The sequence below is a fragment of the Oryzias latipes genome, chromosome 9 (genome assembly GCF_053564925.1).
Source record: "Oryzias latipes strain Hd-rR chromosome 9, Olatipes_Hd-rR_3.1".
NCBI classification, from domain to species: Eukaryota; Metazoa; Chordata; class Actinopteri; order Beloniformes; family Adrianichthyidae; genus Oryzias; species Oryzias latipes.
In genome coordinates, this window is record NC_136245.1 from 28,508,697 (window position 1) to 28,523,410 (window position 14,714).

The 14,714-nt window shown below is 40.5% G+C and overlaps 1 protein-coding gene across 6 annotated transcripts in view; it reads right to left on the reverse strand.

Annotated features, from left to right (window-relative positions):
• Positions 1-14,714, reverse strand: part of rasgrf2b (Ras protein-specific guanine nucleotide-releasing factor 2b) — a 53,228-nt gene that overhangs the window by 10,865 nt on the left and 27,649 nt on the right. For 4 of the 6 annotated variants that reach the window (XR_013658199.1, XM_023958287.2, XM_023958285.2 and 1 more), the window contains exons 11-18: positions 12,812-12,972; positions 12,666-12,732; positions 12,066-12,202; positions 11,624-11,706; positions 10,765-11,013; positions 10,081-10,173; positions 6,880-7,370; positions 1,782-1,907 (exon numbers count right to left, since the gene is read on the reverse strand). Coding sequence is in view for 5 of the 6 variants with exons in the window: in XM_023958287.2 (XP_023814055.1) it covers positions 1,782-1,907; positions 6,880-7,370; positions 10,081-10,173; positions 10,765-11,013; positions 11,624-11,706; positions 12,066-12,202; positions 12,666-12,732; positions 12,812-12,972 (1,407 nt within the window). In the remaining variant the exon portion in view is untranslated. The remainder of the gene's footprint in view (positions 1-1,781; positions 1,908-6,879; positions 7,371-10,080; positions 10,174-10,764; positions 11,014-11,623; positions 11,707-12,065; positions 12,203-12,665; positions 12,733-12,811; positions 12,973-14,714) is intronic. The other 2 variants (XM_078953199.1, XM_023958288.2) reach the window with 1 other exon arrangement.

Here is a 14,714-nt window from a genome sequence, read left to right on the forward strand (position 1 = left end):
TAATTTTGTAAATGTTATATGCAAATGGAGAAAAGAAAAAGATAAAATGGCACTCTAAGTTTAACTGCATGTACAAAGTCTGACTGTGAAAGGCTCATGTGTCCTGCAAAACTTTCACGCGCCAACGCTGCATTCAAGAATCAGAATAGGTTCAAACTGAACAAGAGAATAAAGTGTGTTCAGCTCTGTTGTCGGTCATTGTGCAACCATGCATCTAGCTGCCAAGTTCGTCAATATTATTTTCATCATGGAAAAAGTGGGCATTGGTTAAAATAAAGGTTGAAAAACACAGATTTATAGAACTCTGATGCATTACAACGCAAGCAATGTGTCCAAATTCCCTCACTACTTAGAGCACTTTTGTACTGTATTTAGGCTGTTCACCATTTTTTAGGGCTGTTCAAATCTACAATTCTCAAATCCAGTGCCCTGGAAACTTCCCAGATGTCTGTGAAAAATCAGTATGAATTGATGCTCACTACATTGGCGAATTCAGACCATAATGCATTGCTGTTGAAAGTCTGTTATTAGAAAAAAAACATTTAAGTAAATTTATTTTTTATAAATCATTCAGGTTTTCATCAGGAGAACACAGTAGATTCATAAAAAAGTTTTAGTAAAATTTTTATATTTATTAGGTTTTGATTACTGATGTCATATTTGGTTTTAAAAAAAAACAAATAGTGTGCATGTGTCCAAATTGTATTAGTTTTAAAGGCATTAGATAGTCTTGCTCTATAGTCTTTTAGGGGTTGGGGAGTAGTGAGGCGATTCATGAAAGCTTTATTCAAGTTTCAACTTTGATGTTTTTTCAGTTTAATTGTAAATAATACATTATTTCCTTGCTTTTAGTGTTGAATCTGCAAAGAATTGTGGGTTTCGATGTATTCTCTTAGAAAGGAGGGTTTAGTGTATTGTGTCCTAAAGGAACAAATAAAGGAAGCAGCGGTCCTCCATTCCTTCAATTAGGATCCGCCCTTCCAAAACTTTGAATTCAGACAGATCCTTTTTGTCTCTTACACTACACTGGTTCCAGCTGTAAATAAAATGTTAGTCGCTGTTAGTGGATTTAGAATTTTCTTTGAAACAGTCCCTATCGTCAGAAATTTGTGTTGTCAAAATATTAGGAATGTTATGGTATAAAAAAATTAAGACAATATAATAATAACATAGAAAAGTATTTCAGCAAATTGGGGCGCAAAAACTGACATGGTGTTTACAATTGTTTTAAAGGTTGTTGACATATAAATAATTGGAAGTTTCTGCTTTTTTTCCCTTAATATAACATTTTAAAGCGGCAAAAAATAAAAGTACTTTTTAAAGTGCTTTTTTCTTAATATTGAATTAGGAAGTAGAAGCCCTGAACAGTATTATTTCTATTTCTTTTCATCCCTTTCCTTGCTAACTAAGTAAATATTATCCTGAAGCAAAATGAAATTTATAGGAGTCCAATATTGATTACCTCTTCAGCTTACCTGGAGACACTGAAGAAAAGAATCAGTTTAACTCCATTAAATCCTCTGTCTAACTGAGTCTATTTACAGAAAAACACCGCAGGCAAACGTAATATTGCACTAACAGACTCACCAACTACATCATAATCTGCTATTTTAATGTCGTGCTAGGTGGCTTCACTACAGCATCAGAGTCTTCATTGGAAGATCATTGGATCTACAGTCACCTGTCAGTGTGCATGGGTGTGCCCACGTCTCCAGCGCCTCTGGCACTGCTATGGAACCACGAGTAAGAACCCATGCGAGCACATGTGTTGTCCGTCTTACCTCCTGGCTGTCTGTAGCGGAGGTGTCGCGGCGTGGACGGAGAGCGGCATGGAGACGTGTCTCCGGCTTCACTGCTCTGCGGAGATTCTGGGATGATTCTCTCGAGTGACACTGATTCCAGCACAGCTGAAGAGAAGGAAATGGAAAGTTTAGCTTTTATTCCATATATTTTCAGCAATGACTGTGACTACCCCACAGGGCAAAAGCTGTGATTTTCTTTTTTTTATAATTGAGGAAAGGTTGTAGACTTTCTATTAAAACTCTTATTTCTAACGCTGACAGTGTCAATGTGTCCTTTTAAATTGCTGAATTTTCTCTCCAGACTAATTTCATGTTACCATAAAAACGGAATCAATCCTGTACATTCCTGTATGCAAAGATTTTCGATTAGGAGAACAGAGATGTCTAGATTGTCAAGATTTCATTCTTTTGAGTTTACCTGGTGAAATTCTTTTCAGATTTAGGTTGAAGCATCAGCACAGGAAAAAGATGAAGCAGCATGGCTTTATCAATTGTTAGCATCATCTGGTTACCAAGGTGATCTGAATGGCACCCTTCTGTTCTACTATAACACAGACAAGTGTGCTATGAGTCTGTGTCTTCTCTTTCTTAACCCTTGTATTATCCTAGACACTTTTACCATTGGGAGTTGGGTCATCTAGACCCCACTAGACACTGCGCTGAACCTTTTTTCTTCAATGATTTGTGATCTTCACTGGTGTCCATGGATTACATGAACTCCTCTCCACAAAGGTGGATAAACCTTTGTCATGGTAGGGAGAACACGTCAATAATCATCTTGACCCCATAGGACAGGGGTCGGGAACCTTTTTGGCCAAGAGAGCCATAAACGCCACATATTTTTAAATGTAATTTCGAAAGAGCCATACAATAATGTAGAGTTTCCCACACTGAGGCACGGAGACTTAACCTCTTTTAAGGTTCTTTATTCTGGTTACTGTAGACCACAACAAACGCCGTAAAATTAATTCAGCAACTCCTTAATCTCTCCTGTCGACACGAGACGAGAGAGAGCGCTTCTACCAACTTTATATTCACCTGCTCCCGCTCCAGCCCTCCCATTTCCCTTATTCGGCCCATAGCTGAACCCCATTGGTCCAAACTACCTAACAACAGGCTGAGCGACAGAACTGAGAGCCAATCAGATCTCTGCTTGATGCGGTCAATGAACTCCAGAACTTATAACGCGGCCCAACAGCCATCCAACTCAGTCCGCGACAATATGTTTAAAACTAAATATACAAATGAATGTGTGCATTTGATGTAATTTCAACATTTTTAAAGTACAATAAGTCTGTGGATTCTTTTTAATAACATGGTTATGCTGTTGCTGATAAATGATGAGTATTTCTCGTGGTAGTTTTGCTGATGGTCTAGTCTGGTTGATACGTGGTGAGTTTCTGCTTCACGCAGGCGTTGAGACTTTAAACGTGATCTTAGGTCTGAATGTTCTGTAGATGTGACAAAGACTGCTCACATGCAGACGGGGAGCCAAACACACACTCACACGCCGCAGTGACTGACGGGCAGCGGGTTTTACGTTTTTACAATCCCTGCGCGATTCACCTGCTGCCTGTCCCCACAACACCTCAGCCCCACCCCCCTGCTTTCTCCCTCACACATCCCGTCCCCGCAACTGCGCGCTCTTTCTCAGAGACGGGAGCGCGCACTTTTAGGCATGGCAATTCACAGGTTTCCAGTTGGTACAAACTCTGTGAAATTATAGATAATAGTAAACTGATAGCGCTGGCGCAGATTTTTCTCTCCAAGCACCGCTACTATTGCGCGCCTCTTTTTTTTTTTTTTTTTTTTTTTTTCGCGCCCGAGAAGGACTGGACTAATGATAAAAAAAGTATAATTAAAGATTTGTCTGCGAGCCACATGTGACCATCAAAAGAGCCATACATGGCTCGCGAGCCATAGGTTCCCGACCCCTGCCATAGGATAACACAAGGGTTAAAGTGACTCTCTTTGTGAACCCTCGATTCACATATGAGAACAATCCATGAATGGTTGCTCTGAATCTTCAATTTTTTTAAAAACCTTCTGAAAATTAAGTGATCTAACTCTAATTACACTATTTTTATATTTTTCCTAACTGCCCCGAAGAAGAGAGGAGGCTGAGGCCCTGTTTTTATTTTTATTTTTACAAAGCAAGCCAAATTTAACAAAGGTAGTAATGATTGACACTAATAAAATTCCTTCTAAAAATTGTTTTTTATTTGTTTATATGAACTCATGAAATCAATCTTTGCTTGTCCACAAAAACAGGCAAGCATGAAAAGAAAATTAAAGATAATTAAAGCATATCCCATTTCACTGACATTTAAAACCTAGAGAAGTCTTTGTTTTGTAATGTCAAAGAATAAGAAGTAAACAAAATATGTAATAAAGTGAATAACTCCTACAAAGCTAGAGAAACGGCTGCATTTCTCATCAATCGATGCAGAACTTTATTGCTGCTGCATGCAGAAGTTGCACTTCCTGTTGGATTTTTTCTGTTTTTTTGGTCTGTCAATTTAATGCCCGAGGCTATAAAAAATATTATCAGAAATACCACAAATATGTATCCCACTGGAATCAAGAAAGAATCTTTTTTACACGACAAGTGCTCAGAATGTACAGCTAACTTGCATACACCAAACTGCAGTGACAAAGTTTAGAAGGCACTTAAAGATATCGAATATGTGTGTGCATAAACACGTAAATGCACTCACCTATTAAGAGCTAAATGAACTGACAGTCCATGCAAAAGAAGTGAGAGAAGGTAACAGGGTTTTTGTCTCCTTGTGACATAATAGCACCCACATACACTGCCTGAGTTTGCACATGCTAATTAGAGTCTACCTGCAGCCTGTCCTTGCTGTGCTGCCTCAGATTCCCTGACACAGTGCCTCTCCACTCTAAGGGGGCTGTTAACACAACCATTAGAAGATCTGAGGATGTGTGGTAGAAAGTCAGTTTAGCTGAGTCCAGCACACAAATGCATGGAGATAATGACGTCCCAGTGGGAATCCTGCTCGGCTCTTAAAGTCAGCTGTTCACATTCTGTCATTTGTTGAGTGATGCTTCGCTAATTATACTGTGTTCGATAATTTAAAATGAGTCAAGGTGGTGTTTGGACTGCAGCAAAGGAGTAAACTGTCCAGAGAATCAAATGCTTAAGGCAAAATATGGTTCATATTGTCACGATTTTAATTAAAATTCAGGTTAGACCAGGATAGTCCAGCAGACTTATCAGGGAATACCTAAATTTAAGAGTCTTGTTTTGATTGCTTTCTACGGAGCTAGTAAAGGGAGATAGAAATAAACAAAACAAAAAAATAGTAATGGAGGACCTTGAACTCCTCACAGACATAATTGCAGACAGGCTACAGGTGTGCAACTGGTACGTATCTGGCATCGACCAGCTCTTATAATGGGCGGCCGTGGTGAAGCGGTAGGGCGGTCGACCCATGATCGTAATATTGCAGGTTCAATTCTCGCCAAGTGTCCTTGGACAAGACACTGAACCCCACCTTGCCTCTGGTGGGAGGTTGGCGCCAGTGTTTGGCAGCGGAGCCACCATCACTGTGTGAATGTGTGTGTGTGTGTATGGGTGAATGGGACTGTGACTGTAAAGCGCTTTGGGCCTCGAAAGAAGGTAGAAAGCGCTATATAAGTATACGCCATTTACCATAATGTCCGAACTCCCTCCCTGCTCCCAAACTAGTAAAAAACTATACAGTATGGAACTATCTGGTGCCCTGGATTTTAAAAACAATTCGGTCAAACTTTTTTTTTTCAAACATCACTGATTTCACAAAGAAAAAGCCTAATAAATGTGAGCATTTTACTTAGACTATTTAGGAATATACTGTGTTCTGATGCTGAAAACGTGGATGGCTCGTAAAGAAAAAAAAATTAAATGTATTTTTTTTTTCATAAAAATCGTTTAAACTCTATGCATTATAAATTTGCCTAGTGAGCACACTGGTTTTTTACAGAGACTTCTGGTAAATTTCTAGGGCACTCGATTGTGGAATTCTTGATTCAGACAGCAATACAAAATGGCAAACGTCACTATAAAGTGCACTATGTAGTGAGTAGTGAAGGAATTCGAGCAAACCTCAGGAAAAAAAACAAAACAGAAGGAGACCACCAGAACGAGAATGAAGGACAGAGAGGAGGCAAGAATGAGGGTTATCCACCTTCCAGATCCGTGCCACACTGGGGGCAGAGTGTGCCCAGTCTCCCCCAGAAGAGGATTACAGCGGGAATGACCCGTCCCCTGAAGAGAACGCCACATAATGCCAGCGGGGGTGAAGCCCCATCACAGAGGACTAGTGGCCACGCTGGTAGAGGAGAGAGACATGCCACCAGGATGAAGAGCAGGAAAGGGAAGCAGGATGAATTGGCAGAGGGGTGTGGTCACGATGCCCCCCTATTTGAGCCTCTGGTCATTTTTAAATGGACAAAGGATTCCTCGTGCTCGGTAGAGCCTTGGACTCAATTCAGAATCAATTTAAAGACTCTGTGACAAATTGCAAATAAACTGTTCCCCCTCTATCAAGGCTGCTATGATATTTTGAAAATTTCCACCAAGATGTCAGTTTTCAGGTAACTGACTGAAAGGGTCTCCTGTGCACAAATAACCACCACTTAGTTTCTTGTGAGCACCAGATACTTTCTCGTGTGCACAGGAAACCAGAACTAATTTTTTTGTTATTTGCACTTTGCACTGCCTTTAGGGGCTGTGTAGCTTTCACATAAAGAGCAAAATCCCCGGGAAACATCACGGCAATTGCTTGTTTTGGGACAGTACAAAAGTATTAAACAAGAAAAAAGAAGTCACAGTGTTGTCCTTGTTGTGACATTTTTGCATCTTCTATTTTCTTCTCTAGTTGTTTAACATCTCAATTTACTACAATAAAATACTTTTTCAGACAGATGTTGTTTGGTTTTATTCACTTAAAACTTGTTCTTTTGTCTACAACTTTTATGCCTGTTTTGGAAAATTTCAATAAGACTATATTTGAAGCTGTGTCACTGTAATCTCAATGGTGGATTTATGTTTATACAGTTAAAATTGACATACTTCTGCGAATGCTCCGTCGAAGTTTCCCACAGAAAGGATCAATCCTTGGCACTTCTTCCCCCTCTATTGTCGAGGAAGGACTCTGTTCCGGAGATGATGGGGTGAGAGGAGCTTGCTCCTGCTGTGGTTTACCGTTGTTCGGCGGTGGGGAGGTGGAAGAAGGTGGAGAAGGAGAGGTAGTAGTTGGGGTTGGGGTTTGAGGTGTTGGAGTTTGAGGCGTGGCGACAGATGTGGGGCTACTGGCAGCGGACTGGGAAGAGTTGTGGTCGAGGCTGAAGTTGGATAGTGGACTGGTCAGATCAAGACCGATGACTCTGGCAGTGATGGGGGAGTGGAGGGAGAGCTTTCGAGTTCGGACAGGGGAGTTGGTGCGCGAAGGGATGCATAAAGGTGGAGGAGAAGAGAACTTGCGGCAGAGACGAGGAGATCTGTCATTTATGTGTTCACCGCTTCTGTTATTTTGATTGGTGGCAAAAAATAATTCCAAGGATCTGGGAATTAAAAAAAGGCAATATGTTATTCAAATAATGTGATTAATGTGTTTGTTACAGTTATTTAGAGGGGTCAGGCAGAATGCAGTGGGAGGATTTTAGAACATTGAACATTTAATCGTACTTCAAAAAACCGGGAATGCGTAATAAATGGCTAAAACCTTCATATTCCCTCTGTGAGTTTCTCCTTTTTCCAGGATGTTTACCTCCCTTGTAGCCCATGCCTGCACAGTCTGAATAATTGCAATAAAGCTAAAGGACTGAAAATGAAGTCAGTGGAGCTCTAATCATGCCAAACCCTCAGAGAGGCATCATCAGATTATGCATTTCCCCCCAGCTTGTTGGAGCTTTATTGCATCTGTCAGGTAACTGTTTTTTTTTTTTTGGTTTTTTTTTTTGTTTTTTTTTTTTGGGGGGGGGGGGGGGGGTGAAATTGTTCTGGCTCGGTCCTACCACTCTTGTTATTGTTGCTTTTAAGTTGTTTTTTTGAACAATGAAGCTCTGATTACCGTAAATTCCGGACTACAAGCCGCACCCACCCATATTCACGTGTTTGACTGATTTTATACATACACAAGCCGCGTCAGAGTACAAGCCGCGCATGTGATAGCCGATATTGTCATCCTGACAGATCACGCCCAGCATCCCAGAGTGAGTGCAATTCATTAACACATTGTGGGTGGTGCCAGTTTTGACTCTGGGTCACGTATTTAAGTGTATTGACATCTGACAAACAGCATGGAGCTCTATTCTGTTCACAAGTCCCTCAGTTATGGTGTTTTTATTTCATTTTTTTTTTACTTATTGACAATCTAGGTATCATACATAAAATTACAAACAGTAACCATATAATCAACATTACATCCCTCAGTTATAATGAGGAAATTTACATCCGCGATTCCACATTTCCCATGAGTCTTAGGGGCTAAAGGCGGGGCCAACGCCCGGCTCGCCATTCTGTTGTACGTGTTTAAGAATAAGCAGCAGTGCATGGAGGGGTGAGCGGGAAAAGCTCTCCTTCCGCTTGTGTCGCAGCAGCGTTATGGGAGTAACAGGACTGGTTAGAAAACACAACGGTAAAATAAAGCAGCGGCGACTGAAAAGCGCGCGCCTCAGCGCGATACGCGCGCCTCAGTGCGGCGCGTGCGTCAGAATTCAGAAGCCTCTGCACTCCGCGGACGCCTCTGCGCTCCGCTCCCGCCCCGCGCGCTCCTTGTCTCCCCTTCCTATCTACTCCGACACCTCTGGCCAGGGCAGCTTCAAGGAGGAGCACTTCGTCCCCGTTGCGCCGGTGGACGGAGCAAATCGTTTCTGTGCAGAGCAATCGGACTTAAAACTGTACGTTTTGTGTATGAGGGGCGGGTGCGTTGTTACGTGTGGGAGCCTTCAGACTGCCATCGGCCCCGCAGCTCAATCAGCAGGAGAAGATGTCTCCAGCTCACACGGAGGCTGTGAGTTTTTCAAAGCAAAATTCCGCTTTTACGGTTTCCTTAGAAAACGTAAATGGAGTGTAAATTCACTCCATGCGCTGTTCTCTCCGTCACGCAGCAAACCGGCTTTTCCAAACCCGTTGGTGACGGTGGACTTTTTTACGCTGCTTTTAACGATTGCTTTTAACTTGAAAGCTTCATCATATTGTAGCGGTGATCACGTGCACGTTGGGTCTAATGGCCCCAAAGGATTCTGGGATGCGGCCGGGCATGCGTGTTTCGTTTTGTTGAACCATGACTGAAGTGTCTAAGACCTGAAGTCAAGTCCATGCTGCTTGGCTGCTAAGAGGTGTGTTGAATAAAAATGCCTCGTGCTTGGTGTTAGATAGAGAATTCAAACTATTCACTGAGTTTGAAAATACGTACATGGCGGCCGCCAATTAAATCCATAAATTAGCCGCGTCACTGAAAAAGCCGCAGGGCTGTAAGCGCAGGAAAAAAGTAGCGGCTTGTAGTCCGGAAATTACGGTAGTTTGCTCTTGGGTTCCTTGAAAGGTGCCTAACAAATAAAATGTATTATTATTATTATTATCAAATATGTTTTGCACTTATTTCTACACACATGCAGACAAAAACTGAAGTCCTGCCTCTGCAAATCAGCTGCTAATATTCTGCCACAAAGCCAACTAACTTAGTCTCCCAGTGAACCCAAACAACAACCCCAGTTCAGGAAGCATTGCCTTTAGAGGCAGGGAAGCAGTAAATGTGCACACATAAATGCAGGCATCATTTGCTTACACTAGTGGAACTAACCGCATCCAAAACAGACATAAAATGAAAAAACGTTTAATGCAAAGGAAAGAAAAATACATGGTAAACAAAGGACTAAAGAAAATTAGAGGCAAACTGCTGTAGAAGATGCAAACGGCAAAATGTAGTTAGGAAATAGAAACAGTTTAAACTGAAGGGGAATGGGAAGCAAAGATCTAAATAATAACAGCCTCAAGGAAGTAATACGCCGCTGATAAAAACATGCTCTGAACAGCCTCTGCAGATTTCCATTCAAAAATGTTTTCACATACTGTCCCGTTTTTTTGTTTTGGTCATTTACAATCTCAACCTCAGTGATTTATTCATGAAAAGAGCGAGACAGGCTGAGGAGCAGGTAAGTCATGCATCCGTTCAGTACCAGATCATGACAGCATGAGAGGAAGGACAGGCAGGGGAAATGCAACGCAGGTGGTGAAAGAAAGAGAGCAGAGAAAAGAAGACTCGGTTACTTGGACTGATCCATGGCTATCTTCTTGACCTTCAGACCGTAGTCAGGACAGATGGATGAGATGGACAGACGATCAAATGAGGGGTACTGCACCCTGGGGTCGTAAGTCGATGTGAAGAGAAAAGGAGGGTGGATGACAGACAAAAACAATTATTGAGTGACAAAAATAAAAGTAGAGAATGAAATGAAGATACAGGGAGGAGGAAGGATGAGACGTGGGCCTTTGTTTGAGGGAGAGGAAGAAGAGTCAAACAGGAAGTTAAGTGACCGAATAGCCCATTTAATCTCCCACAGTGATTATTGACAATAAGGAACAAACCATAACAAGCAATTATTTTTTGAATTATGTTTGTTTGTAGCACCTTAAAAAAAAACATCTTCAACCCTCAGTAGTGCGGGGCCTTTTTGAACATTTTTCCATGCTTCTTTACAATTTGCTTAAATGATTTACCTTTAAAGCAGATTTGTGTGAATACTTGTTCCTGTTATTTTTCATACAACCCAGACGTCTTTTTTTCTGTCATTATATTACACAACAATTAATAAAAACATTTTATAAAAACCTAATTTTCGAGTGTCTTTTTTAAGCACTATACTAAATGCATATTTTAATGAGGCCCAAATACCTTTTTATCCCTGTCAGTATCTATGTTTGTATATACATTTAAAAAGAAAAAGAAAAGACCTTATAGGTATGGAGGAGAAGGGCTTCTTGTAGATGTCAGCCAGTTTGTCCATAACCACAGTTGCCGTGGTGAAGATCCTGTATGTGTGCAGGAAGGTGTTGAGGAAGTCAATGGAGAGGAAGCGCAGGTCGGTCAGCCTCTCCAGCAGCCGCTCCACGCTCGCGTAGCGGATCTGGGGGACCTTGCAGGAGTTGAGCGTCTTGCTGAAGCAAATGTCAACATCATCTTTATGGAGGCGCACATCAGATCTGATGGGTACACACGTACACACACATAACCACGCATGGGTGACTGCCAGGTTGCTATGCAAGAAAAAGTTATGGCAAAAAAAAAGGTCAAGCTAAATGAGAATTTTCTCAAAAAAAATAATTTTACAAAAGAAAAACAAAGATTTAAAGGAAAAGTCTGAACATAGCATCATATTTATTACATTTTTGTGTGATAAAAGGAAGCATTTTATCTTTCCATGCTATTGCCTGAGTTTTCAATCAGCATTTCAGAATAAAACGACAGGTGAAAATGTCCATTCTTGTTGTGTAAAAACATAAGTGGCTGCCTCTTGGCCAGGACTCTTATGCAAAAGAGATTTTTATTCTCAATGGGAATATCTAAAGGTAAATAAATAAATAAATAATTGTTTGATGTTTTTTTAACATCATTGTATTATTGTTGTATTATTATTGTTTTGCATTGTATTAATGTTGTTAATGTATTTACTAATGTAAAGTTATACTGTTTTTAGTCTTGACTTATTGTAACAAGCATTGCTCTTCTTCGGACCCTTTAATATTTAAATTTACAATCAGTGCATGGCATGAAGAGACGGCTCCAGTTCTCTACCAACGCAGAAATACTTACTTGATCATGTGAGGCACTGTCACTTTGGAGTTTTCCTCAAAAACACTTGTCATCAAGCCATTACAGCGAATATTATCTATACACTGTAGAGACAAATGAAAGAAGGAAAACATCTGGGCGTTTTTATGTCAGTTCATAAACGTCATAGGGTCCAATTTCATAAAGTTTAATTTAATGGGAACACACATAGAGATGTGTTAATAAATCTAAAATGTAAAAACAGCCATTAAAAAGTTTTAATGCAGGAACTAATGTAGTGTGACATGCCTGAATGGTGTTAGCCTGTTTGTGAAGCACTGATGTGGAGAAGAGCTCAGCCCTTGGGATCTGCACTACAGTCTGTGTTTGTTTATCTCCAAGTCTTCTCAACACCCAGCGGACAAATGCTATTCTTGTTATTCTAAGGTTGTGTCTGTGTGTGTTGCTGTGTTTTGTGTAGTACCTGACTAATATCACTGGTCCAAGCAGCTTTCTCCTGGCGTGAAGGTGCCAGCAACACCACGGTGAACGAAGGCAAGTCTGACGGCTCCACTACCAGCTTAAAGTCCAGCTGACCAAACACCTGCCCACCAGCTTTAGCTGCAACCCAAACACGGTCGAATCAGCTTTATTTTCTTCGGAAAAGCTCAAATGAATAATAAAGTAGAAATGACATCAGTGTGCTAATGAACAAATCCACATGTGAGGACAGAAGGTTAATTAACCAGAGTTGCTATCTTCTTTTACACATCCCTGGAGCAAAATGAAGGCAAGCATGTACACACATGTGACTACCCTGCTACCTGTGTTTGTGTAGTTATAGGTCTCCCTATCTACAAAAATAATTCACAGCAAAAGAAAAAAAAGACACATCTGTGATGTTCTAAGATCAAAAGCTGACATTTAAAGGGGTGGGCATCTGATATTTAAAGGGAAGGGATTTCTTAGCACTTGTGGTTTGACAGTTAATTAACCTTCGTGACGAGGAAAGTGTTTAAATAGACCAATAAGAGATGTTCGTGTGCCGATGCAGGAAGCATGTTGTTTCCTGCCATAAACTCACACTCCTCATCATTGGCATCTGGTTCCTCTATCAGAGTGCAGTCGATTAGGGACAAGACTCCACCTTGCTGCAGTAGTTAAGACAAACAATAAGGAAAATAATTACACAATTTCTGGGTAATATAAGACTAAACACTATGCAGTCACCTTAAGAAGGTGTAGTTTTCCTCCAGAGCTGCGAGTGCAGATGAGAAAGTGCTTGGTAAAAAGAAAACATTGCCTTTCTCCCTCTTTCTTCAGAGACAGGGATCCCAGACGGACCTTGCTTAGCTTCCCTCGCTCCACTGATGGCAGCTGGATCAGGGAGCCTGTTGAGCAGGAGGGTCACAGGATTACCTTTCATTTCATTAAGCTGACACTAAGCTGCGGGCTGTGTGCAGCAAGCATTAGCAGTGCCGAAAAGATGTGTGTGGAAACATTTAAGACAAATGTACACACACATACTTTCTAGGCATGTGTCCTAGAGAACTATGACTAGAAAAGAGGCCGAGGATTGATGTAAGCAAGCTGATTAGACTGCTTCATCTTCTTCCTTGTGAACAATTGTCATGTTCTGTCAACTTAACTAAAAGCCAAATACAGTATTAGAGAGGGACAAATGTTATTGTCTTTTTATTATCAGTGTTTTGGCAAGATCTGCACATTGGGATAAGTGTTGCAAAAATGCACTCAGTTTTACTGGGTATATGCGATGAAAAACACAAACAACAAAGTTAAACATTGTTGTTTTTGCAAATTGTTCTCTGGCATTAACATGCATTCCACGTCTCTTAAAGCAACCCCCTAAGAGTCAAATAAAAGTAATTAGACAGCCGCAGGTTAAACTAAGTCTGAGTTACTGCTTAGCTCTAAAAAAAAAACAATTCTGGCCATGTCTCTGGAGTTGGCAGGACGCATTAAGTAGACTTTGTATCTTAGTCAAGGTTAAAAAAGGCACTTATAAGTGTGAGCCTTTTACCAAAGGACTGAAGCAGCCTTTTCCAGGAAAACAATGTGCCAAATGGCTTAAGAGCTTTAGGAGTTTGACAAAGAGCTCAAGGCATTTACCCAAACTTCCAAGCAAGTTTATCTGGACTGTGGGGTGCTCTGGGATAAATTTGACCCTCAGAGCAACTCGTCGGCTTTGCAGTCTACAACCAGTGGCTCAACAGGTTCTGCAAGTGCCGTCATGTTGGATTATCAGACTTTCACAGTTTGAAGAATGCCTTTGTAATTTGAATTAGGAGATCTGAGTGTTTGGTGTGGTATGATCAGAAGAAGTCAGACTGGGTGAGACATAGTAAATTTAGAGATTTGTTAAATCCTGCTCTGGTCCATCCAGTTTTTATAGGAACAAATTTCATCAACAAAATAAAAAAAGTTCACCCCTTTATGTCGCAAATTTTCTCAATTGCATTTAATCCAGGATTCCACTTAATATAGCATCACCTTGATTGGAAAAACACTGAAGAATATTTTTCTATTTAATTGAAAATAAATTCAGGCACAAAGGGGTTAAAACCTGACTGCATTGCCAAATCTTCATAAATCTTCAATCGCAATAAGATATTTGGTTACATTCTGTTATACTGGACTAATTTTTCTGCGAAGGTTTGATCTTTGTGAGTTTAAATAAGAGAAAAGAGTGCGAAAATGTTTGCTTTGTATGAAAAAATTGTATAAAGTGTGTAGTGAGGGATTTTACAGCCTTGAAACATCTGTAATGCTGTTTTGTGGATTTCACCTATTACAAGTTATTTTTAGAACCCCTGCAATAAACAAAAGAAAGTTAGGCTCAAAATTGCTTTTCTGAGTATTTCTTTATTCGAATCGTTGTGAATCAGGAGCAGATGAAAAAATGCTGTTTGAAAAAAGATCTTATTTGTGACAGAAAATATGCTGAGCAGGTCACAAGTTCCCTGATCTGAGCTTTCCGGCGTGGCCAACAGTCACGCCCACAACTCAAAGCCAAATTCTAAAAATCTACTGCTGCTCTGCAGAAAATACATGCTAGAAAATTATGATCAACGTACTTTAACCTTCATTTCAATCAGAAATTGCTCTCTTTAAA